This window comes from Strix uralensis, chromosome 13, assembly GCF_047716275.1.
Source record: "Strix uralensis isolate ZFMK-TIS-50842 chromosome 13, bStrUra1, whole genome shotgun sequence".
Classification (NCBI taxonomy): Eukaryota; Metazoa; Chordata; class Aves; order Strigiformes; family Strigidae; genus Strix; species Strix uralensis.
Genome location: NC_133984.1, coordinates 11,036,514 through 11,063,005, shown reverse-complemented (window position 1 = coordinate 11,063,005; position 26,492 = coordinate 11,036,514). Strand labels below are relative to the sequence as shown.

The following is a 26,492-nucleotide window of genomic DNA, read 5'->3' as shown; positions in this document are numbered from 1 at the left end:
GCACTCTCTGCTTCTGCCCTCATCCCGGGAGGCAGGGCACTGATCCTGCAGGCAGATCCCACGCTGGATGTTGCAGCGTTAACACTGGGATCTCAGCACAGAGCGACTGCAGGGATCCTGTGGGGCTGTGCCAGATGTTCTGATCCCCGTTCCTGGGTGCTGCAGGTCACGAGGATCACTGGAGCCATGTCCATGTCTGCAGCAGCACTTGTGCCCACGGAAAGGAAAGAGGCTTGATGCTGGATCCAGGCCAGGACCTCTGCTTGGGGAATGGCTGGCAGGAGCTTCCTGGGAGACAGCTGCTTTTTCAGGGGAGTCGCTGCCTTTCCCCACCAGTGAGATGCATTTGGCCCATGCTGGTCCCAGTGCACAATCTTGGTGATGCATGAGCCAACAGACCCACGGCGGCAGCGATGAAGCTGTCCTGGTGGGGGGGTTGGTGATGCACATGAGGTTTTCAGCGCTGCCCTGGGCTGGATGGGGGAGGTGCTGAGCCCATGGCAGGCTGTGGATCTACTGGGGAGCAGGGGGCTGTGGCTGGGGACAGTGGCCCAGCGGTGTCAGCCTGTCTGCAGCAGGGCCCTCCGCAAGGCAGCACCATCCTCTAGTGGCCACCAGCACGTGCTGCACCGGGGCCACTGCCAAGCCACTGCCGAGCCACTGCCGAGCCATCGCCGGGCCATTGCCACTGGGCTATGTCCAGCCCGGACTGGGCTGCTCTCTCCGCTCTCTGGCCTGCAAATAAGGACGTTGGTGGGTGTAGGACACACTGGTAGGACTGGGGTCCCTGGCGAGAGACAGGTGGTGCATTTTCTGAGCGCTGTGGTGCAACGTAATGGCAGAAAGCACTGCTCCTGCATGTGGCATCATCCTCCAGTGCCCCGACAGCACAGGACTTGCTACACCCGACGAGGACGCAGTGCCGGGAACAGGCTGTAGAACCGGCATCGCTGGTGCCAGGAGCAGGTGGGAGAGATGGGGCGCGGTCAGAGGCTGGTGTTGCACAGGTCATGGCGTGCAGAGGCACCCGGCTGCGGCCGAACACCAAGAAGCAAGAAATCCCCGTGGTGAAGGTGAGTGCAGCCACTCCCCGGCGGACAGCGGACCTGATGCTGGATGGCAAGTCAGGGTCTCCCGCTCTGGCATCTGCCAGCGTCCTGAATGGTACAATCCCAGCCGAGGCTGCAGCATCTTCCACTGCAAATGCAACCCTGAAACCAGCCTGCAACCCTGCTCCTAACCGCAGAGCCAGCCCTAAGCTTAACCCAAGAGTCGGTCCTAGGAATACAGCCTGAGCCCTACAGCCCTGGCCCTGGAGATACCAAACCAAGAGCAGGCTCAGCACTGGCTGCGAGGCTGTTGCAAGCAGAGGGAAAGCTGTGAGTCCAGGCAAGCAGAGCAGGACCAGCCGGATCTCGCTCTCCCATCCTCAGCATGAGGCTTTGGAAAAGTTTTACACCACGTTTAGGCTCAGAGCAATGTCTGCTTTGTGCTCCTCTTTATTTCCTGGGTTCAGGAAACAAACCTGCTTGTGCAGTGTAAATGACGCTAGTGGGGAAAAGGGGGCCATGCCAGGGCTGTGCAGGCTGTCAAGCCCAGGGCTGGCCACTGGTCAAATAGCACCTGGGTGCAGGTGAATGCCGGGCTCGGGGAGCACAAGAGGAGGAGCCCTACTTGTACCCAGACCTGTGTCCCCTCCGGCCCCTCACACCCAGCACAGCTCTGCTCGGGGACAGCCAGCTCACAGCCTGGGAGCCTGTGGCGCTGCTGGCACCGGATGGCAGTGTCAGGGCAGGGAACACCTTGTATTCCAGGGATTGTAAAACAAGTAGGAGAAAGAAGCTGAAATGCAGAAGTGTAAGGCTCGGGGAGGAGCAGGAGGGGAACAAGGAAGGGAGGATGCAACAAGCCAGGGAGTGACAGAGCAGGGATGATCTTGGAGGGGTGAGCATGGAGCTCACTGCAGGGGCCCCAAGCTTTGCACCATGCACCCACAAATGGGCTTTTGGCTGAGGCTCTACACTGGCAGCAGGGATGAGGCATCCAGGGAGAGAAAGAGAGGGAAGGAGAAGGAGCAGGGAATGGGGATGCTCATGCCTGCTACTCACCTGGTGAAGTCGTCGTCCCCGATCATGTGCCGAGGGATGGGTGAGTACCGGGACGGAGTCACCTGGGGAGGGACTGGGTAGGCAGGCTTGCTCTCAACGCTGCCCAGGTAGCCCAAACTGGAGTTATGGCTTATGTGGTTGTCAGCCAAAGCTGAGAAGGCTGCAGGGGAGGAGAAGGACATCAGGAGCAGAAATCCATCCGCACCGCAGACATGGAGACCAGCCCAGCATTGCCCGCTGCCCAGCACGCTCCGTCCCCCCCAGCTCTGCGGTGCCCCGGCTGCCGCACCAGCGGCTGGAGGCGTACGTACTGCTGGCGTAGTCGGGGGGCGCGTACATGTCGTTGAGGTGGATATTGCCAGGCTTGGCCACTTTCAGGTACACCATGTCAGAGGTGTTCTTCAGGGCGGCCACCGCCTCCTCGTGCCGCACGTCCTGCAGGTTTGTGTTATTCACCTGCCGGAGGGAAGGGGCTGGGTGACACGGCTGCAGGCAGGAGGGCAGGAGCCAATGCAGCCCTGCGGGAGCAGAGCGGTTTTCCACAGAGTAGGTGTTGCAGTAGCTTCGGAGACAGTCCCATCTCCATGGGTTTGGCCCTCCTGCCTGCAGCCAGTGCTGCGCCTGCCCCTCCCACAGCCCCGTCCCAGTGGGGACCCCAGGGAAGGGGCATGGGGCCGTCGGAGCGAGGGGTGCTGGGGTTCAGGATCGGCATGGCAGAGACTGCCCGGCTTTTCCTCGTGACCGGCTGTGGGCATGGGGCTTACTGCGAGCAGCCGGTCCCCGATCTGCAGGCGTCCGTCCTTCTGGGCAGCACCTCCCTCGATGATCTTGGTGATGTAGATGCTGTTGTCCCCGGGGATGTGCTGGTTCCCGATGCCCCCTGCGATGCTGAACCCCAGGCCTGAGGGGGAGTGAGACGGCAGGTGAGGGGTGAGGGACAGACAGATAGACGGAGCTGCAGGCTGACATCACGGCCCCTCTGCCTCACCGGATTTCCCACCCTGCCCCAAACCCGTCAGGCAATAGGTCACCCCATTGCTGTGAGGGAACAGCCCAGCCACTGCGCACTGGCCGTGGGGCTATCCCACACCCCGTGCCCCATAGCATCCCGTGCTGCTGTGCCACCCTGCGGCATCCTGCACCGTGGCAGTGTCACTTTGCATCCCACAGCCCCCACGATGCTGCCTCACACCCCGTGGCATACCACACCGAGGGGCCACCCCACATCGTCCCGTGGGGCAGCGGGGCACCCTGGTCCTGCGAGCAGAGTGAGGGGTTCACCTTTGGGGCCCTTCATCAGGTTGACCTCCATGATGGTCTCTGGCGGGGGCTGCCGGCGGCGCACCACGAGCCGCACCACGGGGCCCGCTTCCTTCAGGGCCTCCACGGCTTTGCTGTGCACCACCTCGGAGACGTCCACGTCGTTCACCCGTAGCACGCAGTCGTTCACCCTGAGGGCACAGGGTGGCCCTGAGCTCCCCTGGGGAACTGCCAGCCTGTGCCACCCTCCTCTGGACACCTCTGCCACCCTCCTTCGGCTGCACAGACCCTTGTGTGAAGGAGAGCTGCTCAAGCTGGCCAGATCCTGCCCTGCTGGGGTGAGAGTGGGGTCCCTCACGAAGGAGGAGGCAGCAGGGCTGGTCCCTACGGTGCAACCCTGGTGGAGATGGGAGATGAGGGGAAAGGCTGGATCCTGCTCTGTGCTGCAGGGGGAAGGATGGGAGCCAGAGCCTGGCACAGGTCGGGGTGGAGGGGTGGCTGCAGACCGGAGGCTGGTGACAGGGGATCACAGGCATCCCTGCACTGAGGGGACTTGGCTATGGGGAAGGGACCAGGGGGAGTGCTGGGGACCATGGCAGGGGAGGGGGACAGGAGCTGCCTAGAGGGTCCCTGGGGAGAATCCTGATGGGACTGCTCCCCTGGCCCTGTACTCACCCTAGACGGCCATCCATGGCTGCTGCTCCCCCGGGGATGATTTTGGTGATGAAGATACCCGGGTCATCTGGAACATGGGGGTTGTCGATTCCTCCCGCTATGCTGAAGCCAAGGCCGGAGTTACCCTGCGGGAAATCAAACACCGCGTCTTTCCCCCGCAGGCAACCGCTTGCTGCCGGCCCTCCTGAAGCGCTTCCCCGCCAGCCACGGCTGCCCGGGGTGTGGGAGCCCTTACAGCATCTGTTGCGCCCCAGGGTGCCTGGCTCAGGGGGCAGAGGGATGCATGGCCAGAGGGGAGGCCGGCACTCATCAGCCAAGGCGCTCGGTGCAGCAGCGCGGAACACCGAACAGATGGAGTGGGAGAGTGGGAGCCGCCGAGGACCTCCCTCACCACCGCGTCTCCGCTGAGAGACTCTGAGGCAGGCAGTGAGCTGGGGGAATAGGGGGTGGTCCTTGGCGGAGAAAACCTCCCCTTGCTGGCTGCTCCCCAGGAGGAGACACCGATGCTGCAGCCTGCACGGAGCAGTGGGGCTCGTACTAGTCACCAGCATCCCACCCCTGCCGCCCTGCACCCTGGGATGCAGCCCCAGCAAGGACCCAACTCAGGGACCAGCAGTGCTGATGTCAAAATATGCAGGATTGGGTGGAGGGGGCTGTCAGGATGGAGTGGGGTCTCCAGTTCTGCCTCCTCTTCCTCCCGGACATGCCTGGAGCATCACTTGAGCTTTGTTCTGCTGAAGTCTGCCCGGGGGGCATGCAGGAATCGTGCTGTGTCTCCAGCCCCATCCCAGCAGCATCCCAGGACGAGTGCCCATGGCCCTGTGCTGCCTCTCCCACTTGCAGGATCCCCTGCAATTAGTGACACACTCACAGGTGCTGCTTCCAGCTCCATGCTTGATGCAAGTGGACAATTCCTGCTTTTTCTGCTCCACTTTGAAAATCAGATGGCTCCTCACCTTGTTTTCTCATGGGGAAGAGCTGACACTTAGTCACATCCTATCATGCCACCTCTTTTGTACACAAACAGGCTTGGGCCAAGCGCTCTCCTGGCTGCCCACGGCCCCAGTGCTCAGTGTTAGGTGATGGGGAGCTCTGCCCTTCTGGGGGACCTGTGGCCAGGAGGGCCACACTGGAGCTCAGACTCCCCAGCATCACTTAGCACTGGCTGCAGCTCACACTTCTGCCCAGCAGCTTGGGCTCAGCATCAGCTCTTGTGGCGACACAGAGGTCTCCGCTATGACTTTATGCCACTCGTGACACAGCACATGGCATCTCCAAGAGCCACCAATGCCTGGCACCATGCGACACTCCCAGATGCTCTCCTGCCGGCTGGGATTTGGCCAGCACATGACAAGGAGGCACTCAATGGCGAAAGGTCTGAGGCCACTCTCCTTCCTCTAAGCTGGATGCTGGTTATCCCGAGCCCACTCAAACAAGCTGCTTACTGTCACTGGAGACCCAACCTGGCCCCAAGCAAGGCAGGTGAGACTGTGCAAAATGGTCTCCAGCCATTCATTGTGCCTGTCTATGGAAAGGTGCGCTCTGACACTAGGTACAAAACCTGGACATTATCCAGGTATTTATTTTTATTTTGATAAACCTTGAAATGGAGTTCAAGTGATTTCTTAGCTGTCATCGGGGTTGATGTAGATATGGGGGCAGCTCCTGCTGTGGACACACGTATGGTAGGTAAACCCAAAGCCACATCCCTCTGCGGGTGGTGTTTCCTCAGTTATTGCCCCCAAAACACTGCTGAATTTGCCCTTGTCTTTACAGGGACAAGGATTAATAACAGTGACAGACCAGCAATTTTAGGGTACACTGAGGTCACCTGTGGGAGTCAAACACCCCAGCAAGAGGACAGTGTCATCCACAGGCACCAGGGTGCTTCTCCTGCAGTAAGACGGTGCTGTTGGATCCCACTGGGGACCAGGTGAAGGGGAAGGACCTGGGTATGGTCCATGCTGGCCCTGACTGACAAGCACTGAAATTCCCTCCTGGTTTCTCACTGCCTGAGTCCCACCGTCTGGGACTTTGAAATGGGGGGCAGCAATGAGTGCTGACTCTCTGTGTGACCCTGCCAGCTCCCCCGTGCTCCCGCTGGGGGATGAGGATGGCTGAAGAATCCCTGAAAACAAGGCTTTTGCCTCTAAATTGGGCCTGGAGTGAGAAGTGCTCAGCCCAAAAAGGAAGCATCCCCTGGGCTGGTTTCGTCAGGCACGCTGGGGAAGCGGTGGGTGAGGCGGCAGCCCCAGATAACCTTCCGTCCACCCACCTCTGTGATGCAGAGCCAAGGGGAGGAGGGAGATGACTAAAGGCAGAGAGGAACAGAATAACGAATGATGCGTCTTCCCCTGTGATGCCGGCCACGCGGCGAGGCTGAGCCACCCAGCGTAGCAGCGAGGAGGAGGCAAGGTGTGTCGTGGGGCACCGTGCGCAACCTCCCGCCTCAGCCATCCTCACTCATCAGGGCTGTGCCCACCTCTCAGAACAAACCTTGAGCCAGCTTCTCCTGCTCCCTCTCCATCCCTCCATCCCTGCCACTCCCTGGGTGCCAGGGGAAAGCCCTCCCTTCCCTGCACGGTGCCAGCTCACCCCTGGATAAGCCCCATCCACCGGGGTAGGTAATCTTAGCCACGGCTGGTGCGGCGCACGCCATCAGCTCTGCGTTGCCAACGGACAAGAAAAAGCTTGAGCAGAAACTCCCCCTGTTGTGGTCCGGTTACGAGAAGACCCGTCCTTGCTGCTTAGCATCCCCTGGCTGTGTACCCCAGAGCGATGGGGACTCCCTGTGCCTGGCTGTGGGGTGTGCCTGCCCACACGCCTGCACGAGCAGAGCTTCCTGGCACCTCCATCTTCCGGCAAAGGCAGTGACAAAGAGCCTCCCCCCCGGCTCTGCGCTGGTGGGTTTGTGGGGGCGAGGGTGTGAATGAGGGAGGTGAGGGAGAGGCCTTCCTCCCTCCCTTCTGGAGGGGTCTGCGGGGGTGGGGGGGAGCAGCAAGCCCACCTCTCCCCATGCCAGGGGGGCTGTGCAGGGAAGGCAAGAGCAACACCCCCAAAAGCCTCTGGAGAGAGCAGGAGTGGAGAGCAATCTCTCTCCATCAGCTGGCGCGGGGATGCGGGGGGTGCCGGCTGCGCCAGTGGGAGGGCGAGTGGGAGGAGGCAGCAAAGACTGTTGGCGGGTGAGTAAAGAGCACTTACCCTTTCCAAGACGATCTCCTCGTATTTGAACATCCCATCGCTGCCATTCACCTGCGGAGAGGGAGACAGCGCGTTACGGCTCTGTGCCGGTCGAGGGGGATTTGCTTTTCCCCTCTGATAGCTGAATATTGAGAATCCAACCTAAAAGCTGCACCATCACTGCTGAAAAAACCTTAAACACAATCGCTCAAGCCTGCCCTGGAATTAAACTGTGCGCTGCTTTTCTTTCTGGGCATGAGCCAAAGCCCACTGACTTTAATGCACTTCAGCGCAAAGCCTTTATTCTCCCAGCTCATTTCTTGAGCCATGAAAAGGAACACAACCAAAGGCACAAAAAGAAATAACGCCTTTGTTCCACAGCATGTAATTAACCTCGGGAATTCACTGCTGCAGGAAGGAAAGAAAGGGGGCCGGTCTATTTAAAGGAAAAAAAAAATAATGTCTGTACATAATAACATAATAAACACCTTTAGCAGCCTGTATCTTCTAAATCTTTTAGTAGCATGACTGTGTTAACAGGGAATTCAGAATAATTTATTCTACCAAATTAGCTGGGTGCAAAGGAAATGAGGTATGAGAGTGGGGCACAGTAAGAGGGGAAAACATTGTGATGCCCTTGTATAAAAAAATGGTGTAGCCTGTCTCAGTGCTGTACACCATACTGATCCCCACTCTTAAAAGTCTCCCATACCTAGAGGGTCAAAGCAGGGCTCTAGGAAATGTAATGGCTTGAAACAAAAGGGATGCAACTGTGGGCTCTAAAATAGAAATGGTAAATGTACAGGTCAAAAACTTCCATTTTCCCCAAAAGCAGCAATGCACAGGAAAATAAGGTGGCAGTTTCACTCCAGGTCATCACGATCAGGCCATAAACAGCTGCTGAGATCTAAAATTTAGCAAGATTTGCAAAGCAATTGGCTATTGGAACATCTAGAGTTGTTACACTCAACAGCAACCGTTTTGGAGGGGACTGGACTCAACCTCACCATTTGAGTCACTCTGAGAAACAAGGGAGGGGATGCAGGCAAGTCAGCACAGCACGGCAGAGGCGGCGGGACCCAGGGCTCAGCAGGCAAATGCCTCTCCCATCATGCAGCCCTGCTTCTGCCTGTGGCCCCTGGACAATGTGCAGGGTTTCTCATGTGGATTTTACATCCACCATTAATTGATGGCTTGTAGACTGTATGGAGCCACTTTCTGTATGCACTCTGTATCCCAGACAGGAGCTGCTGTGGCATTGTTTGGACACAGGTCCCCTCATCAGGCATCAGCACACTGGTTGTGTCCTGCTTGCCCGGCTCCCTGCTATCCACCCCTATGGAGGCACAGCCCAGCCATCCTCCAAAATCCCCCAGTGCTGGGTCGTTAGATGGAGGGGTCAGCAAACATCATTTATGCCATCGTCTGACACCATGGAAGGAAACTCAGCAAGGTGGCTGTGAGGCCCTATTTATAGGTAGGAAGAGGAAACAGGCATTTTTCTAGGTGGGAATAATCACATGCCCAGGTGGAAGAGCCGGTGTGCATGCCAGGATCTGGGATGGGGCTGTGCCACCTGCGACACACCCCCACTCATCCCCTGCCTGGTTCAGCCCTGGTGAGGCCAAAGCAATCCCACACCCTGTTGTGGGTACCACGCTTCAAGAAGGATGAGGTTGGAGAGAGTCTGGAGTGGAGAGATGGGATGGGAGCTCCAGGGAACACAGGCTGAGAGGGTTGTCCCTCCTCAGATGTGCTCCATGCCTGGTGCCTCTCAGTCACGGGAAGATTTCAGGGCACAGTTCAGTGTTGGGACATCCAGGTGCTCCAATACGAGGATGGTCTGGTCTCCCAGCACATTGGGAAAGGCTTTGGTCAGCTCCTGAACAGGACCCCCCTGCAGAAAAGCACCAGGAGCGGTGGGATTAACCCACAGCAGGATCCCCGACAGCCTTGGAGGGACAGGGACATGTGGCCGGTGCCACCTGCTGCCACAGCACTGCCCTGGGCCGTGCTCCCACAGGCAGGGGCGCATCGCTTCCCTCGTCACAGGCTCCCTCGCTGCCATGGGTTGCCTTTCCCTCCTTGCATCCTATCGTACTGACTAATCTTGAGTGGAGCCGGCTCGCTGGCCTGTGCCGCCCTCACAGCCTCCCTCGCCACAGCCTCCAGGCTCATCTCGTCTCCGCAGTTGGTAGCCCAGTGCGTGGGGTGCAGCGTTGCCTCTCCCCGGCTTTCCAGCAACTTGGATTCCTGGCACCCTTCGCTACTACACACATTGTCCTCTCTGCTTTGGCATTCAACACAGTTGCCACACAGCCAGCCATATGCACACCCACGGCCGCAGAGGAACAGCACATACATACCTACAGGATGGGGATGTGCAGAAAACTTTGACAATCTGTGAGCCGCGGAGAGAGCCAGCAGCACGCGAGCCCCGCCAAGCGAGCGGCCGCTGCCGGCAAGTGCCTGGAGCGCAGAGACACCCCAGCATGCAACCCCATCAGGCACCCTGCTGCCAGGCAGGTGAGTTTGGGGTATTCCCACTCCCCAAATCTCGAGGCTGCCAATGCTGAGCAGTGTTTTGCATCGCTCCCTGAAAGCAAGAGGTGTCAGTGCTCGCTCGGCATGGCACATGCTGGGAGCAGCCTGCTCCGGCTGGGCATGCTGGGGTCAGCCAGGCCTGACCATGAAGTTTTAGCTCTGATTATGTTTCCAAAATCCATGCAACAAAACGCCAGTTAATTGCATAAGGAAGCCAAATGGAGAACTTAATATATACCACGTAACCAAGGGAACGAGCCAACAAAGCAAACGTTCCAGCATCGGAAAATTGAATACCAGTCACTCGCTGACGGCAAAACCTCCCCGCGGCACCCACTGGAGCCACCATGACCCGGCTCTGCTGCAGGCTGTTCCCCCTCTCCTTCGTCGGTGCCTGTGCTCCTCCCCAGCTCCTGTTTGGGGGCTGTCTCAGTGCTACGGGCTTGGTGGGGAGATGCCCAGCTCCATCACCCCTGGGCAGGGAGAGTACACCCCATCCTGCTCCCGCCTCCCCACATAACGCCTGCAGAGCTGACGGGGGTGTTGGGGGCTAATTAGCTGTTCCCAGCGTATCACGATCCTAACACTGTCTGATTTCTCATGGAAAAGAGTAAGGGTATTTTTTTCCAAGCCCTTCCCACGCAGCAAGCCCACCTCAGGGCTCAGGAAGAGGCCCCCTTTGCTGGCCTTCGCTTCCCTTTTGTGTTTTGAGCAGCAGGGAAATAGTTAGCGATGATGACATTTAAATCATCAACAGAAGGCTGCAGAGTTAACACTCATTCGATAAACAGAAGAGCACACACCTTCCAGAGCTACTGCAAGCTGTCTGCAGGCTCTGCCGGCCAACACCGCACCAGCGCACGTGGAATGCGCTTTGCAATTTGCTAGAGAGTCAGGATTTGGTTGTGTGGTTTTTTTTAAAATAAAAAAGGAGGCCAAATTTAGAAGACTAAGATGGGGTTCCTCAATCCCAACCCAAATAGCCCACCAGGCTGCAGGAAGAAATAACCTGCAGGAAGGATAACGCTGCCTGCAGCCACTGTTGGAGCAGGATCTAGCCCATATCTTGTGGTTAGGACACGATGGGGACAGGCACCGGGACCTGGTGGTGGAGCAGCCGTGTACCGGCATAAGGAAGAGAGTCTGAAGGCCAGAGGGTCAGCCCTTGGTGGTGCCAGCTGGACCCGGGGCTGAAGGGTGCCTGGCGATGCCCTACACGTGCCCCAGCGAGGGGAAAGGAGAGCAGCCCCACGCCGGGGTAGCGGGTGTGACGGGCACCTCCCCGCTGGCGCAGGCGGCAGTGCTGGCGAGGGAGAGCTCTCGCTGCCTGCACATGGCAGGGGGCCCAGAGAAAATAGGTCACGAGCTCCCTCCCTTCACCTCCCTGCATCCACACATCCTGCCGCAGCACCGAGACCTACCGACTCACTTCCAGCTAACCCCTGGCCTCAACCCCCTTCCATGTGTTGCCCACGGTGTTGGCCTTGTGTACAGAGTAAATAAACACAGTATTTCTGGTCAGCTTTTTGCCAGAGGGCCATGGGGACAAGCCTGCTGAGCTCGGGCAGAGGGAAGGAGTTTGAAGCCTGACAGCCCCAGCACACAGCTGGGAGGGCTCCACAGTCACACTGTCTGTGGGAACTGGCAGCAGGATGTGCCACTGCCAGCGCTCGGGACCAAAGTGTCAGGGTGGCAGTTTAGTTCTGATTTTTTCTGGTTTTTCAAGCTTACAAGCAAGTTTTGCCCTGCTCAAAGGCACTGGACTGTGGTGGCCATCTCTGCTGCTCCCCACCTGCAGCAACAGTAGCTGAGGACCCTGGCAGCAGAGTCAGCACTGCACAAGGAGCTTGCCTCTGCACTCACCAGTGGTAGAGCCTGGGGGTCCTGTGGCATTTGCTGGCCAGGATCAGACCTGGGAAGCACTTGGCTTCCTCAGACCTGGCTTTTAGAGACTGAGGAGGTCATGGCACCGTGCTGCTGGGTGGTGGGGCACCAAAGGAGGGCTCCAAGGACCCAGGCTATGAAACTTTCAACTCCTCCAGGGCTTTGGAGTGACCTTCCCTGCTTACTCTGGGACTGGCTGGCAGCAGCTGCCATGCACCCTGGGCAGCCAGAAGTTGTTTCAGCTTCAGAGAGGCAGCTCTGAAACACACAGACCCCGTCCACCATGGGAACTGTGCTTTCAATGCTCCATCTCCCTGCTATGGACCTGCTGAGCAAAACACACCAAGGGGTGAAACAGTGAGCCTGGCACGGGTGATCCCCCCTGGCACCTGTCCTTACCCTTCAAGAGATGCTTTTAATACAGCAGGAATTTTATAAGGATTTATTTGGCTTTTTACACCCTAGGGGTGCTGGTCTCTGCACAAGCTGTAGGCACCAGAGCTGAGCCCCAGCCCTGGTGGTGAGTGGGACCTGGTGCTGCAGCTTGTACCTTACAGTGCTGCTGGTGCCACATGCTCTTGGGGATGGAGGTGGGTGGACAGAGAGATTGAAATGTGGAGCAGACTTCTTGATAAACAGCCGGGGCCAAATTCAGCCCAGCAGCTAGTCCGATGTAATCAATGGAGCTAGAACAGGAAGGAACTAGACTACATCCATCTGTTTATCATTAAGGAAAGCATTGAATAGTTAAGTAATTAAAGACTGGAAGATGTGACTTTAACCCTTCCAAATACATACTGTACCAACAGGCTTCAGCTTCTGGGTTTGTAAAAAAATATGCTTCCAGATTTGCCATTTTGGTGTGCCCTTCTGCAGCAAGCCCCTGGTGTGGCTCCTTTGCTGACCTGGAAACTGCCGAACGGGAGGTTTTGGGGTGTTTTCCCTGGAGCCTGAGGAGCCTGGCACCCCAGAGAAGGCAAGGATGGAGCAAAGTTTATTTCTGTGCTAGTACGACACGAAGTAGAAGGCAAGAGGGTTTCTAGGCTGGAGATTGAGAGGAATCCAAGCGAGGGGTCTCCCCTGCCCTGGGCATGGGCTCCTTCGGGCACCCCACAGGCAGCATACGCCTGGCACAGGGCTGGTGGTCCCTGCTCCACCCAGCAGATGACAGCCAGAACCTGCCCCTTCCTTTTGACCACCACAGAGCAGTTCCCCCCCTGACATGTGCTGCTGGGGTTGGATGGATGGGGTAGGTGACTGCCAGCCCCAGGGTGATGCTGGTGCCTGCCAGGGGTGTGGAGCACCCTCAAAACCCATCCTGGGGGTTGCAGGAAGGGAGGTCCCATCCAGCACAGCAAGAAGGAGCAGGGAGAAGGGGTGGACAGGGATATGGAGCTAATGAGGTGGAGGGAGAAGGGTGGGAGGGATATGGAGTAAGGGGAAGAAGCCAGGAGGGCAGGAAAGTGGAGTGCACTGCAGTGGGAGGAGGCTGCTGCTGGCCTCACGGGTGGGCTCCCTGCTGCTGGCTTCTGCAGGGCTCGGGAGCCTGCCTGGGGTGACAGAGCCTGTCCTTGGCCCTTGGGCTCTCCTCTTGCTGCCCTTGAGCACACAGGCAGGGAGGAGGGACAGGCACAGCTGGAGCCTGGCAAAGGATGTGGCACTGGTGGCTGCAATGGTGAGCAGGAAATGTTCCTCCAAGGGAGGGAGGGTTCAAAACTGATGTGAAAGCAGACTTTCTATCCAGGAATACCTCCCTGCCCTGCCCACAGCACACCCCTCACTCGCCTCAGTCCAACCTTGTGGTGTGGCCTTCCCCTCCAGGAGACATCGCCCTTTTTCCAGTTCCCTGTAGAACAGCACCAGCTGGGTGAGCACAGAGAGCAGACTGCAACAGGGCACTGCCCTGCAGCCGGGGTGCCCAGCACGCTGCGAGAAGCCTCCAACCCCACAAACACCCTGCCATGCCATGCTTTTGGAGAAGGAAACCTTTGGGGACAGCAACTCTCTTCTGCCACGTTCATACAAGGCTGCTGGACCCAGGACCACCATGCTGAGAGGCACCATCGTCTTCCTCCCCAATGCCAGGTGGCTTCAGTTCAGCACCTGAGGCATAATTAAACCACAGCCAGGGTTGCAGAGGTCTCAGCTGGGCTTCCCTTTCTTTTTGTAGCCCAGCCCAACACAGCTCTGATGCACACTGACCCCACCACTGAGATCTGCAGTTCTTTACAAGGAAGGTTCAACCACCAGAAGTCACCTGCAGCCCTTCACCATGACTCCAAACACAAACCAACCCCAGCTCTGAGTCCTGGTGCCGCTTCATGAATGTGCAAGGCAGCTGAAATTTGCTGCATCAGAATAAAACCAGGTGCAAAGCGCCCAGCCCTGGCAAGCTGTCAATTCAGCTCCCTTTGGGGAAAAAAAGGGGAGCACCCCACAAGCACGGATCCAGTGCTGCACAGCAGGAATGATTCGCAAATGTTCTGGGAAGGGATGCAGCAGCACGCAAACCCTCTCCGCAACAAACTGAGGAGGATTGTCTTTATACTATGCCAAGAGTGCCAAATGCACTGTGGCTGCAAACACTCCCAGTCACCAAGCACTGCTCAGCTGCTGGCAGCCTTCACTGGGAGAGGAGCAGCATCCGATGGGTCCTGCTGCCCTGAGGACCAGTGGGTGTGATGCCAGTGAGCGCCTGGAGAGTCCTGCCACCCCCCTGAGGGGCCGGGGCTGCCAAAGGGGGCTGAGGCAGTGCAGGAAGGTAAGGGATGCCCCAGCAGAGCCTTGCAGCCACCCTGCATGGGAGGCTGAAGAAATGGCTGTGTGGGTGACCCTGACCGCAGCCAGCCCAGCTCCCCCTGCTCCTGTCACGCCTGCATACCCTGCAGTGTGGCCCTCTGAGTGCCTCCTGCCTTGTACCCTCCCTGTGCTGGAGTTCCCAGCATCGCTTGCTGCTGGCTGTGGCTCTGTGCAGCGTCACCGAGCGCCAGCAAGGTTTGGGGGTGGGACGTGCTGTGGGGACGTGGTGCAGGTCTGCCAGGGGTGGGACCTTGCCAGGGCCTCCTTGGGCTGGAGGAGCCTTTCCTGCACTGTCAAGCAGGGAAAACACACCGCTTGTTCAAAGGAAGCGAAACAAAACCAGGAGACTTACAGAGAGCCCTTGTTCCAGCGAGTCTGTGTTCACGATAATGGGAGCAGGGTTGGCCTGTGAGGAGACAAAAGTGGGATGTCACCGACCTGAGCGATGAACCCAGCCCTTCTCAGTGCACTACCTCTCCCCTGGTCATGCTACCACAGACACTCCAGTCTGGGAAGAAGGGAGCAATTCAGGAAGGGCTCTGCTCTTGGCTGTTCTCCAGCCCTGGGACACAGCATGGCTCTGGGCATCAGTCTCCTCCTCAGGCCTGGTGTGTTCCAAACACCCCATGGCTTTGGCTGCTGGGAAGGAGACAGGGAAGGCTGGAAACTCTCCCAGCCTCAGGTCAGAATCCCACCAGCACCAAAATTTACTTGAGATCCACGTTACTGAGGAATTAGGAGGAGTAGGGAAGGAAGCCCTTCTGAGGCGGTATATATTGCCAGCAGACCAGCCCTGCAGCCTTCACGCACCTTCCAGCAGCTGCTGCTGCTGCTCCTAAGCACGGGGCCACCACGCCCTGGGAGAGGTGGCAGCGCCTGGCCCCTCATCCTCGTTACTCCTGGGGTGAACCCTCTCCTCGGCAGCCTCGGCTCACCCCCCACACCACCACACGCACCCCCCCCCTTGCAGGGCTCCCCATAAACCTCTCTCCAATCCCCCTCCTCCCGCACGCCGTAGGGGGGTCACAGGCGCAGAGGGCAAGCGCCGGCAGGAGGAGGCGCTCCGGGAGGAGCCTCCCCCGGGAGCAGGGCACGGGGGGAGCCGCCGCCGTGCCGGTGGCCGGAGGGGAGGGAGGGGGCGGGTGGGGTGTCCCGTCCCCCCCCGCCCCGCGGGGTCCCGCCGCGCCGGAGCTGTCCAGCGCCGCAACCTCCTGAAGGCGCCGCGTCCCCCCCACCTCCGCGGGCCGCAGCGCAGCCCCCGCCCCCGGGAGCCAGCCCGGGCCGGGGCAAAGCAGCCGGGGAAGGAGGTTTTGTGGGAGGGAGGAGCGGCAAGAAGTGGGAAATTTAAGATTAATGACAAGGCGCGACGTTCCTCGCCGGCACGCGCCAGCAAGGGGTGCGAGCTCTGGGAAGGTCAGGGGTGAGCCGGGATTCACAGCGTCATCCCAAAACTCGATGGAGAACAACAGCCAGAGCGAGACAGGATAGCTGGGAGACGGGAGCTACACGGGGAGGTGAACCCTCTGCCTCAGGGCATCAGAAACATCAGAGTCAGCGTCAGGAGCAAGCAAGTCTAGGTGTGGGCTAGTGCAGCAATGAACATGAACTGGCCAGTAACGCGGGGGCTTGGATTGCCCAGCCCAATGGCCTCCGTGAGTCTCTGATATTTTTGCAGGAGCAGGCTACCTCCTCATTGCCCTCCTCTGGGCTTATACACCCACAGCAGAGACCAACCTCCTCACATAACCCAGCATGGCAGCCCCCACCGTCTTCTGTTTTAGTTGATTGTCTTTCTGGACTTTTCAATCTCTTCATTTCATAGGTGGGAGAGTTAGAGGTCAACTGGATTGTGGTTTAAATCTTGCCCTGAAAGGTTCTGCTCTTATATGGATGGAGCAGGAGGTAGTTAATTTGATTTACTCAAATGCTTTCTGATCTTTCCTGCAGCTGTAACTATTGGTTACAAAACCATAGTTTTTATGGCAATTAATTCTCCAGCTCAGGCAAATATGACCACTTCCAAGCACTCCTGCCAAACCCCTCCCACACACATAAGAGAATTGCAATTTTCAGGTCCAATGTCTTGGGATCTCCATGGCCCTGAAGCAATGTTAAGCTGGGAATATCCCCTCTCTGGCAGTACACAGTCCTTGTATTTAATCCAGATAATTTGTGAGATAGCATATATTAAACCTGGCACTGGCTTTTATTAGTCCCCAGTGCAATTCTAGGAAGGGATTCCACGTTTCAAGGCAAAAAAGAAGCACTTCTACTGCCAGCAATTAACAAACGATGGATGTTTGAACCTTGATGTGCCAGAGGCCTGCTCTTATTAGATGAGTTTCCAGGAAGGATGCAGAAGAGCCAGCCTAAGTGAATGTAGCCCATCACGTGCCCCATGATTTATGACATGAATTCAACTCCACAAATGATGCTTTGGATCCTTCCTAGGGAGAAGTGCTCTGTATGATAATGTTATAGAGGCTTTCGCAGGTCCAGGCTGAGTCCTCCACTGAGCCCCACTGCAGTCTCTTTGTTGAATTACTAATAGCCCACAAATCATACATCACATTGCCTCGCTCACACAGTGGTGAGCCCTAAGGACAGATTTTGTCTAGCCTGCTCACAGCACACTGAGCATCCTTCGCAGCCATTCCACACTAGTGATTTTTACATCTCAAAATACTGCTAGGAGCACAATTTCCCACTCAGGCTCCAGATGGGACCCTGGAGATGCCGAATGTGAGCGGCTGCTTAAAATAAAGTCACACATGGTCAGGAGAAATTCAGACCAGGAAATTCCCGCTTGCCTCCTGTGGCCAGCTATTCCAGCTACTACAAGAAAGGTGTTTGGACATTAGCTCTGACTTCCACTTGCAAATATTCTAACATTCGCACCTTGCCTGTTCTACTGCAGAGTCAGACAAGACCCAGGACTCAGAAATAAGCAGAGGGACTGAAAATGAAAAGCCTCTGCCTTCCTCTGTCAGGCAGGCACATGTACCCAGCCCTCTGCTAGCCAGGGGAGGAGAGAGAATGTCATCATTTTTTGCTGGGCAGAAGGAATGTGCTGGTGAATTAACCATGCCCTCAATTCTATAGGGAGCAGTAAGTAATTTATGCCCTAAGGAGCAGGGGGTTGCTGCATGCAGGGAGGAGAGGGAACAGGGCTGTGCATTCAGGTCACATTCAATGGGAGCTGTCAGATCTCTTACATCTACACCGCTTCATCACACTATTACTATTTACCAACTCCTCTTTGTGCCTGGGGGGTTTACAAACGGAAAGAGAAGAGGTCCAAGCCCGATAGTGCTCACCCCATGGCAGCAGGACCACTAAAGCTCAGTGGAGCTGGAGATGCCCCGAACTCCCTCTATCAAGCAGAGGTGCAAGGGGCTACACAGATCCTTGGGCTCAGGGCCTGGAGGCTGCGGGGAAAGGAGGAGGCTCAAGGAGGGCCTTGGGGAGCAAGCTGGGGGAGTCACTGCACAGATACAGAGACATTGATCTAGGTGCAAAGTCAGTGAGGCAGAGGACAGCTGTTGGGAAAATCTAGGCAGCAACAGGAGTCAAAGGGAATAGCGATGAAGGGGGATGAGGTTTGAAGGTCAGGATTCAAGAGCTCTTTGGTCTCACGGGGGCTGAGAGAAGCAGAGCCTCGCATTCACGTGTGTCAAGGCACTAGCACTCGAGCACCACCCAACAGTCCCGGCAGGAGCCCCAGCCCAGGTGCTAACCGAGGGGAGCCACGACCTGCCCTGTGCAGCCCCCAGTGAGGAGCTGGCTCCCTATAGACGCCCCAAGAGAGCCTACACCCTTCTAGGGGCAGCTGCCTCTATGGCTAAAGCCAGGAGGAGGCTGTGGGTCTGCATGCAGGGCAGGAGGGACATCTCCCTGACAGCCCACAGCCCCCCCAGGCTGGAGCAATTCCACTGCAGCATGCGCAGGGAGCAGCAAGACTGCCAGCAGTGCTCGGACACACCCCGGGCTCAGGATGCAGCCTTTCAGAAACACCTTTAGGTATCTCCTCTGGGCAGTCATGTGAGAGGCACCGCTTCTGTTTGGGCTGTATTTCTAACGGGTAACTGGCCCTGGCAGCCCAGAGGCACTAACACAGTCATCCGGGGGCAGCCAAGACCCAAACATCTACAGGTATCACCCTTCATCTCTGTTTCTATTGTTGTCATCTGCTGGGACAAAGGTAGGAATTGCAAAACATGATGATTTTCCAAAACTTCCAAACAAAAGAAAAGCTGCAATTAAATGCAAAAAGAGGAGGTTCATTAGCTTGCTTCCGAGGGCTTGCCCTGTGGCATTTCCCCAAGGACTGCTCTCAGGGCTGGCACACAGGAGTGAGTGGGGAGATTCTGAACTGAAAGTTCAAGATGTTCTCTCCAGAGCTGAAATCCCAAAGCTTTGCAACAGCTTCACATCCTCCACAGAGCCAGCACGGGGGCCAGCCCACAGAGGTCAGGAATTATGTACCTCCTCCAAACAAAATAAATGTGCTGCAGATGTCCCAGGCCAACAGCAACAGGACTGTACCCACTTATAAACCCATTTCCATCTTAACCAGCAACAGGGCTCAAACAGGAGCCTCCAGAGCTGAAAAATACCAGGCCTAACGCACAGAGCTGGTGTCTGGAGGAGGCCAGTGTGCCCCATGTGTCACACACTGAGAGATGCACAGGACAGGGTGACTATTTGTGATGCTGGGCTAGTGCATAAGAAGCAAAGTACTAACTTAACTCCTTTATTTCTGCAACTTTCTTGGATTGGATCAGAGTGAAAAGTCAATCTGTCATTTAACATCCTTTGCTTTATACCATCTGAGGTAGAACAGTAACACGCAAAAGGAGATGGCTCTGGAGGTCAGTGGAATTCAGTCTTTACATCCTTTTAAAAGCTCTCAGGGGCAGAGGCCAAGCAGGGAGATGCCCAACAGAAGCAACTAAACAGGGTGGACACACTGGGCTGCTTGTAGCCCGGCTCCATCTGCTTTGATTTTTTTTTTTTTTAAAGGGTGTTAAACCATGGAGAAAGCTGTGCATTTATAGTTATGAAAGCAGCTGCTCTGTGGCAGGACCCCAGCTAGCTGTGAACACGCAGGTACTGGCTCAGGGACGCCGAGGAGCAGTGTGATGCCACCACGGCAGCGGGGTCAGCTGTGGGATGCCCGGGCACCAACAGGTTCCTGCTGCCAGGGGGAGCGGGTTCGCACCAAGCTAATGAATTAATTTCACAGGAGCAAGCCCAGGTCCTGCCGGCGCAGCACACATGGCAAGCCCACGCTCACCGCCACTCACCCTGATAAACACCGACACGCTCATCTGCTTCGCGCCAGACTTCCCCACCCTTCGCACAGACGCTGGTTTTCCCAATGCTGGGGCTGCCTCCTGCACCAATCCAGAGCCCAACACTTAGCTGCAAAAAACATCACCTCCCAAAGTACCTGAGATGACACAGCTCCTCCACAGCAACCTGTGGGGAGTTCTGAGGTCGAGGCAGGACAGAAAGCTGCTCCTGAGGCTCCCTGTGCCGGAGGTGAGGGAGGGGATGAGCCTGGAGGTGCTAGCACCACATCTCTAGGCTGCTCTAACTCCCTCCCCGATACCTGCATGCCTACAGACCCCCTCAGCCTTCACTGTGCCCAGGAAAGTCACCTCACAGATGTCCTGTTCAGAAATGATGCACAGCACATGCCAGACCTGGCTCCCAGCTGGCCCACAAGATGTAGGGCTTTTCCTACATCTCAATACCAAATCCATGCTTTGGCCCTCCTAGCCCTTCACTTCTCAAGGGGAGAGGTACCACACTGCTGCCAGAGGCCGGTCCTCTTCTCACAGCTCCCTGTGCTCATCTCTTTTTGCCTTCACAAACTCTCTACACAGTGGCCAGAGCTGAAGGTGCTCGGAGGCGTCAGAGGGCTGCAGAGCCCTGAGGGAGAGTTGCATCCCTCAGGGCTCCCACGGGGTGGGACAAGGAAAGGGAGCAAAAGAAAATGGAGGCTGGAAACATCTGAAGGCTGAAGAATTTCAGGGCCAGAGATGAGTCTCCCTTCCCTTTAACAGGGCTGGACAAAATAACTCTCTTTTGGAATTTTTTTCTCACTCACTGCAAGAGCAACCTGTTGCCTGACACTGTTTGGGCAGGGGGAGGCACATACCACCCAACAGTGTGCCTGCACGAAGAGGAGAGACAGGCTGAGCCTGACCCCATGCCCTTCTGCACAGCTCGAAATGTGGCATAAACAACGTAGGAAACGATGCCAGGGTCGACTATGGAGCTTGCGGGTGCCCAGACACCCTGTGTCAGTCCTGGCTAGCCAGGCACCAGCTGCTGCCCTTGCCCTCATGCTTTGCTCCCAGCCAGCATGGTGGCCCATGGGCGAGAGCAGCCCTCCTCTCCAGGCTGCCTCTGGGAGATACCAGAGCTGGACCGTTTTGGTGGCGTGAGCAGGCTCCGGGGTCATGGCAGCAGAGCCCCTGCCCCACAGCTGCGCCTCGGCTCCGGCTCAAAGCACTGCGGCCATCCGGAAATGGGGAACACAGGACTTGAAAGGTCCCTGGTCACAAGGATCTTTGGCAAAGCTGCTGAAGTGCCCAAAGTGTAACACGAACACAAGCAGCTACTGTGGGTTTAATCTTTGTTTTGGTTCCTTTTTTTTTTTTTTAAAGAGTAAGCTTAAATAGGGACTGGAAAAAGCCTTCACTCAGCGGGGAAGGAAGAAAGCTTCCCCAAACAGAAGCTCTGTGGAGTCTAAGTTTCCATTTAGAAACCATTAAGGCCAGCGTGTTCATACTTGAAAGTTAGACATCCTGTTCCAGGCTCAGCCCGCTAAAATAAGTGACCCAATTTGCAGAGGTGCTGGGCTCCAATAGCTTCCCTCTGACCTGGCGGTACCAAATAAAATTGACTCAATTCCTTTTTTCACAAGAAGAGTTATTATCATCTGAAAGATTCACGTGCTTTTTTCCCCCCTCTCAAATAAATACATATGTACAGGGACAAAAAAAAAAAAAGAGTGAATAAGGGACAGAGTTAAAATAAAGATTTCTTTGGTCCCTGGGATTCAAATATCCTGTTTTCTTCTCTTCAGTAAGTTTTAGTGCATACCTAGTTATAAAGTGTTCAGAAATGTGTTTCTGTGGGACAAAAGCAAACCAAGGTCCATCAACAGAGCCTCAAACTAAATTCCAGCTAACACAAAAGTGAAAAGAGGGTATTTAGGGCCTGGTCCCGGGTGCTCTGACGCACCCTGAATCCCCAAAAATAATTACATCCTCTGAGCAGTCCTTCAGCAAGCCCCATCCACGTGAGCTTCTGCAGACTAAACTGTGAACTTAATTTCAAATGCAGGTATTCTGAACTTGTTAAATGCTGTATTAAAAGTTTTCATCTCCAAGCTCCTGATATATGTTCATAGCATATTGTTGGATTTGCAACGAGGGCCCTTGAGGGATCCCCGTATCATCCCATCTCTGCATGTGTTAAAACCAGCTGTGAGCATTAAACACAGCCCATTGCACCCGCAGCACTGGCACGACCTTACAGCAAGGGCTACACCCCTCTCCAAATCGCAGCTGCGATGCTGAGCCGGAGACGCACCATCCCTCCTGCCAGCGCACAGGGTTTGGGATGGCAGGCAGAGCCCCTTGCCCCAACCACACCGAGCTCCTTGTGCCCCATCACAGACCAGTGCTGGATCTGCTCTCCCCCGGAACCCAGAGGCCATGGTCCCCTTGGAGAGCATCCTGCATGGGGCTGCACACCACAGGTGCCCAGCACATAGCTACAGCCGCAGCTGATTATGACCTGATTAGTCTTAATGACTTCCTCTCTCTAAATGAGCATTCACAGCTAAGGAAGGAGCAGAAGCTCCTCTCCTCCCATCACAGCATACAACACGCTGAGGGGCTTACCCAAACAAGGCAGCTCTCCAGGGATGGCAACAGCTTCTGCTTTGCTTCTACCTCCCACCCACCTCCACACCCAGGGTACCCAGATGGGACCTCTGGTATGGCCGTCCCCCGGGTTTCCCTCTCAGACAACCCCTTCTGGGACCTTCCTCCCTTGAGCACACCCTGAGGACGGACAGCGGATCCCTGCCAAATCCCTGGCACTGGTCAGGACTGAGCTCAGGCAGGTCCCAGCCATGTAACACCCAAAACCATGGGGGAAGAGCCAGGTGGAAAGTGCAGCCATGGGGGCACAGGGAGCATCCCTCCAGCCAGGGCAAGGGCAGGTGCTGCCGTGGTGAAGGCTGAAGGTCTTCCCACCACCCCCAGGTTCTTCACGAGGAGCCACCTCCTTCACATTGGCTACACTCCTGCTGAAACCTGCCCATGCCTGGCCCTGGCTGCCTCACCAATGCGCTCTCCTCCTCTGGCAATGTGGCAGGCCCACATCCTCCCATTTTTGGCGGGTACCTTCCTCTTCTTCCACATGTAGCACTAATCAGGTCTCTCCCACCTATGTGGCTTCAGACACTGCCTTTACAACAGCGGCTACATCTCTACTACAGCCAGTTTGGACACCAGCTTCAGTGACTCTCCCAGCACCGCTCCCAGGGCCCCTCTGGCAGCTCAACACCCCAAAACCAGCAGTGGGGTGCACCTCCAGGGCTGCAGTCTGAACATCTGGGCTGGCTGGCAGGCAGTGGTTGGTAATCTGGCATGAGAGGAGCTAAGATCAGTTCTTCAATTCCCCTCTCTAATTCCAACATTATCCCTTACCATATTAATGGGATGCATCGGAAGGGTCAGCAAGCACAAGTGCACAGCCCCTGTCTGAGGGATTCATGTACTCAAGGGAAGCGGGGAAAAAAATCTTACAGGTGAATAAAGAAACCAGGGAGACAAATGTCCTCAGCTGTTTGCTCCTAAATGAACTCAGTATGTTTTGGGAAGGAGCACTGAGAACATCTGACCTTCCTCAGCCCTGTCCAGGGGATGGGTGACAGCAGGACATATGATGCTCTGGGGTGGGCAAGGGGAACCGGCTCAGCCAGTATCTGGGTGTTAAGGCATAAGTTTCCCCAGGAGACACACAGAGAGGGGGAATGACTTTATAAAGCACTAACTGGGCCTTGGTTCCAGCTGGGCAGCAGGAAATGAAGGTCAAGACCATCAGAAATATCAGCTGCCTCCCAAGTACATGGGGCAAGGGGCCGAGGGCGGGTGCGAGGCTGGGTTTGGGGGAAGGAGAGAGCAGCTTAGCGCCTGGTTATAGCAGCTCAACTGGGTGATGACAGCAGGATCACCAGACGGAGATGCCCAAGAAACAAGCTGAGAGGTGAAATCAGATGGAAGGAGATATATTAGGAACAGACACGCAGATTTACACATCGTGAGTGAGGAGGTGACAAACAGGTCTGTGGGATGGAAATCAAACTCTCACAACGAGGGAGTGGAGTGTGATGAGGAGTGGTGGAGAGGGAAGACCCTCCTGGGACTCCGGCTGGCGGAAGGATACACTGGAAGAGATGCTGGAGCTGGAGGGAGAGCAGGGGGACCACCAGTGACTGCAGAGCAGGGGCCAAGCAGACGGATGGGGTCAGGAACAGACAAGCACTGTGTTCAGAGACAGAGCCAGACGCTAAGGGCAAGTTTCACTACAGTTGTATCTACATTTAGGTTGCCAAAAATACCTTTCACAGATTGGCTGTCTTTAATTAAAAGGATGTCTCCTGTGCTCCTGGCACGATGCAGAGCTCGTCCTGCCACGAGGGGCTGTGTGGATGCTCTGCGGGGGAGCTTTCCCATGGGGCGGCTCCTCTCTGCCCGTATCCTACTGCACCCTGTCAGCGCTGGGCAGGTCAGGCAGCTGTGCTTCCCCTAAATCCCCTTCCACAGCGCAGGCACAGAGCAAAGGAGGAAAACTTCACCCCCTTCCTGTTTTGGCTTCTTCCCTCCAAACGCAGAGAACGCCTTCCTCCTCTCTCCTCCTCCACCTTTCAGTGCAAAGATTTAGCTAATTTCTTCTATGAATAGCACAGAAGTAGCCATAGCAACATCACCCTGCCAACCTCACCACCTCCACTGCCTCCGTGTCCCCGGCACCCTGTTCCTCTCACCCTCCCTCGCACCTCCCCAGGGAACATCTGGGGCTTCAGCCATTTCCCACGAAGCAACCTGCATTCGGCTTCCCGCCTGCCCCCTCGGTGCTCTCCCTCTTTCCTTCCAGCCATGCCTGCCCAATGCTCAGAAACCCAGCCCAGACTCCCATGACCTCCCCCAAGGCTCTTTCCTCCCCCTGCCACTTATGCCCCAAGAGCCAGGAGCCCCAAATCCAGCAGCATCTGAAGGGTCGGCAAAGGCTGCTGCTTCCGCCAAGATACGTCAGCCTGTGCCCACCTAACCCAGGTAATTCCCCAGTGCACGGGAGGAACTATAACAAGCAATGTTTGTGCGTGGAAAATCACCGCCTTCAGTGAAACACTCACTGATGAAGACAGGCAGGGACGACTTGTCCCCCTCCTCCACCAGCCTGGCCATGAAACGCCTCTATCAGGGAGAGGGGGCACCACACAAGCCTGGCATGCTCCGGGCACTTGCAGGTGATCAGGGACTCATTGCGATGCTGCTCTAATCCCCCTCTGCATCCTCCTGACCCCCCAAGAGGGAGAAAGGGGTCACAGGAAGGGGGGGGCACAGCAGGACACTGCATTTCTGGCCAAGCAGGGCCAGCAAACCTGAGGCAGCCCCAGTGTTGGAGGGCACTTCCCAAACACATGCCAGGGATCTGCACTGCCCTGGGCCCCTTCCCCATCCAGGAGAGGAGGTGCCCATGCCCCAGCCACCCCAAATGCACATGAACACGCTGGTGAGACCCTTGGGAGCCTCATGGGGGGCCCTGCTCTGGCCACCCTGGCTGGCACCAGGGACCTTAGGGTGAACTAAGCCGCAAGGCTGGATCTTCCCTGCGGGAAGGAAAGGTGTCAGCTGCTGCCAGACCCTCAGCGCAGGCAGTGCCGGAAAAGGGGCTCAGGCATGGCCGGGCAGCTCAGCGCTCCTCTCCTGAGAGCCCGTGGGCGTCACTGTGCAGGGGAGAGGAGGGGTTTGAGCGCTCTGCTCCTCTAGTGCTGCACATAAGCGATGCTTCCCTGGATCGCGCTGCCATTCCTCCCCCAAAGCCGGGAGTCCTCCTCTCACCCCAGTCTGGCAGGGGAGGACTCGAGTTCCCCACCAGAAAGGGAGGGGGGACAAGGAGGACGCAGGGCCAGCTGGAGGGACGGTGATGGGAACAATGGAGGACAGCAATGACAGCAAGCGCAGGGAGTGGGGACTAATGAACAGGGAACATGGATAGATAAGGGAGGAGAAACGGAACAGATCTCAGAGGGGGGAAGAAAAGCAAAGCAAAAAGAAATGAGAAACCCAGAGCTCTGAGATTTCCTCCCTCCCTAAGGTCAGGATTAGGGGTTCTCAGTTACTGGCATTGCCTGAGCAAGCTAATTTGTGTCCTAGAGAAGGGGAGAGGCAGGAGGAGAGAACCGACAGGGCACCGGAGGTGGGAGGAGGTGCGGGTTGACGTTGGGACCATGCCGTGCGTTGGGCAGCACGTGTGGGCACATCTCACATGCCGCGGAGATGCGCACAGGGTCTCCGAGTATGCATGATGTCAGAGAACATACACCACCATATGCAACCGTGAGCACGTTTCCGATGTCAGAGCATCTGCGCACGCGACCGCGCCAGCGCACGCAGGCGGTGCACGCTCTCCTCTGCTTGCGTGAGGAAGCAGGGGGAGAAAAAAAGGCTTAAATAAGAGGTGGCTCCCCAGGAGGTGAACAGATCCCTGCTTTCCCGGGGAAGCCTCCTGGCCCGCACACCCCTTCCCACCTCTGCTGCTGGAAGTGCTTCCAGGGACCGGGAGCTCATTTAAAGGGGCAGCCCTGAAAAATGGCAGCCCCCCCCCTCCCCCCCTCTAGCCGAGGCTCTTGAGGACATGGAGGCTGTCTCCTCAGCTCCTGCAAAGGAGCCCAGCTTTGCATCCACCAAATCTACCCAGAGCCCAACATCTCCCAGCCTCCCAGAGCCA

General features: G+C 56.7%; 1 protein-coding gene across 8 annotated transcripts in view; it reads right to left on the bottom strand.

Annotated features, from left to right (window-relative positions):
• DLG3 (discs large MAGUK scaffold protein 3) overlaps positions 1–26,492 on the bottom strand; it is an 80,352-nt gene that overhangs the window by 25,739 nt on the left and 28,121 nt on the right. For 6 of the 8 annotated variants that reach the window (XM_074882965.1, XM_074882964.1, XM_074882963.1 and 3 more), the window contains 7 exons: positions 14,803–14,856; positions 7,245–7,295; positions 4,044–4,168; positions 3,390–3,559; positions 2,873–3,009; positions 2,420–2,564; positions 2,109–2,268 (listed from right to left, as the gene is read on the bottom strand). In XM_074882965.1, the coding sequence (XP_074739066.1) occupies positions 2,109–2,268; positions 2,420–2,564; positions 2,873–3,009; positions 3,390–3,559; positions 4,044–4,168; positions 7,245–7,295; positions 14,803–14,856 (842 nt within the window). The remainder of the gene's footprint in view (positions 1–2,108; positions 2,269–2,419; positions 2,565–2,872; positions 3,010–3,389; positions 3,560–4,043; positions 4,169–7,244; positions 7,296–14,802; positions 14,857–26,492) is intronic. The other 2 variants (XM_074882970.1, XM_074882971.1) reach the window with 1 other exon arrangement.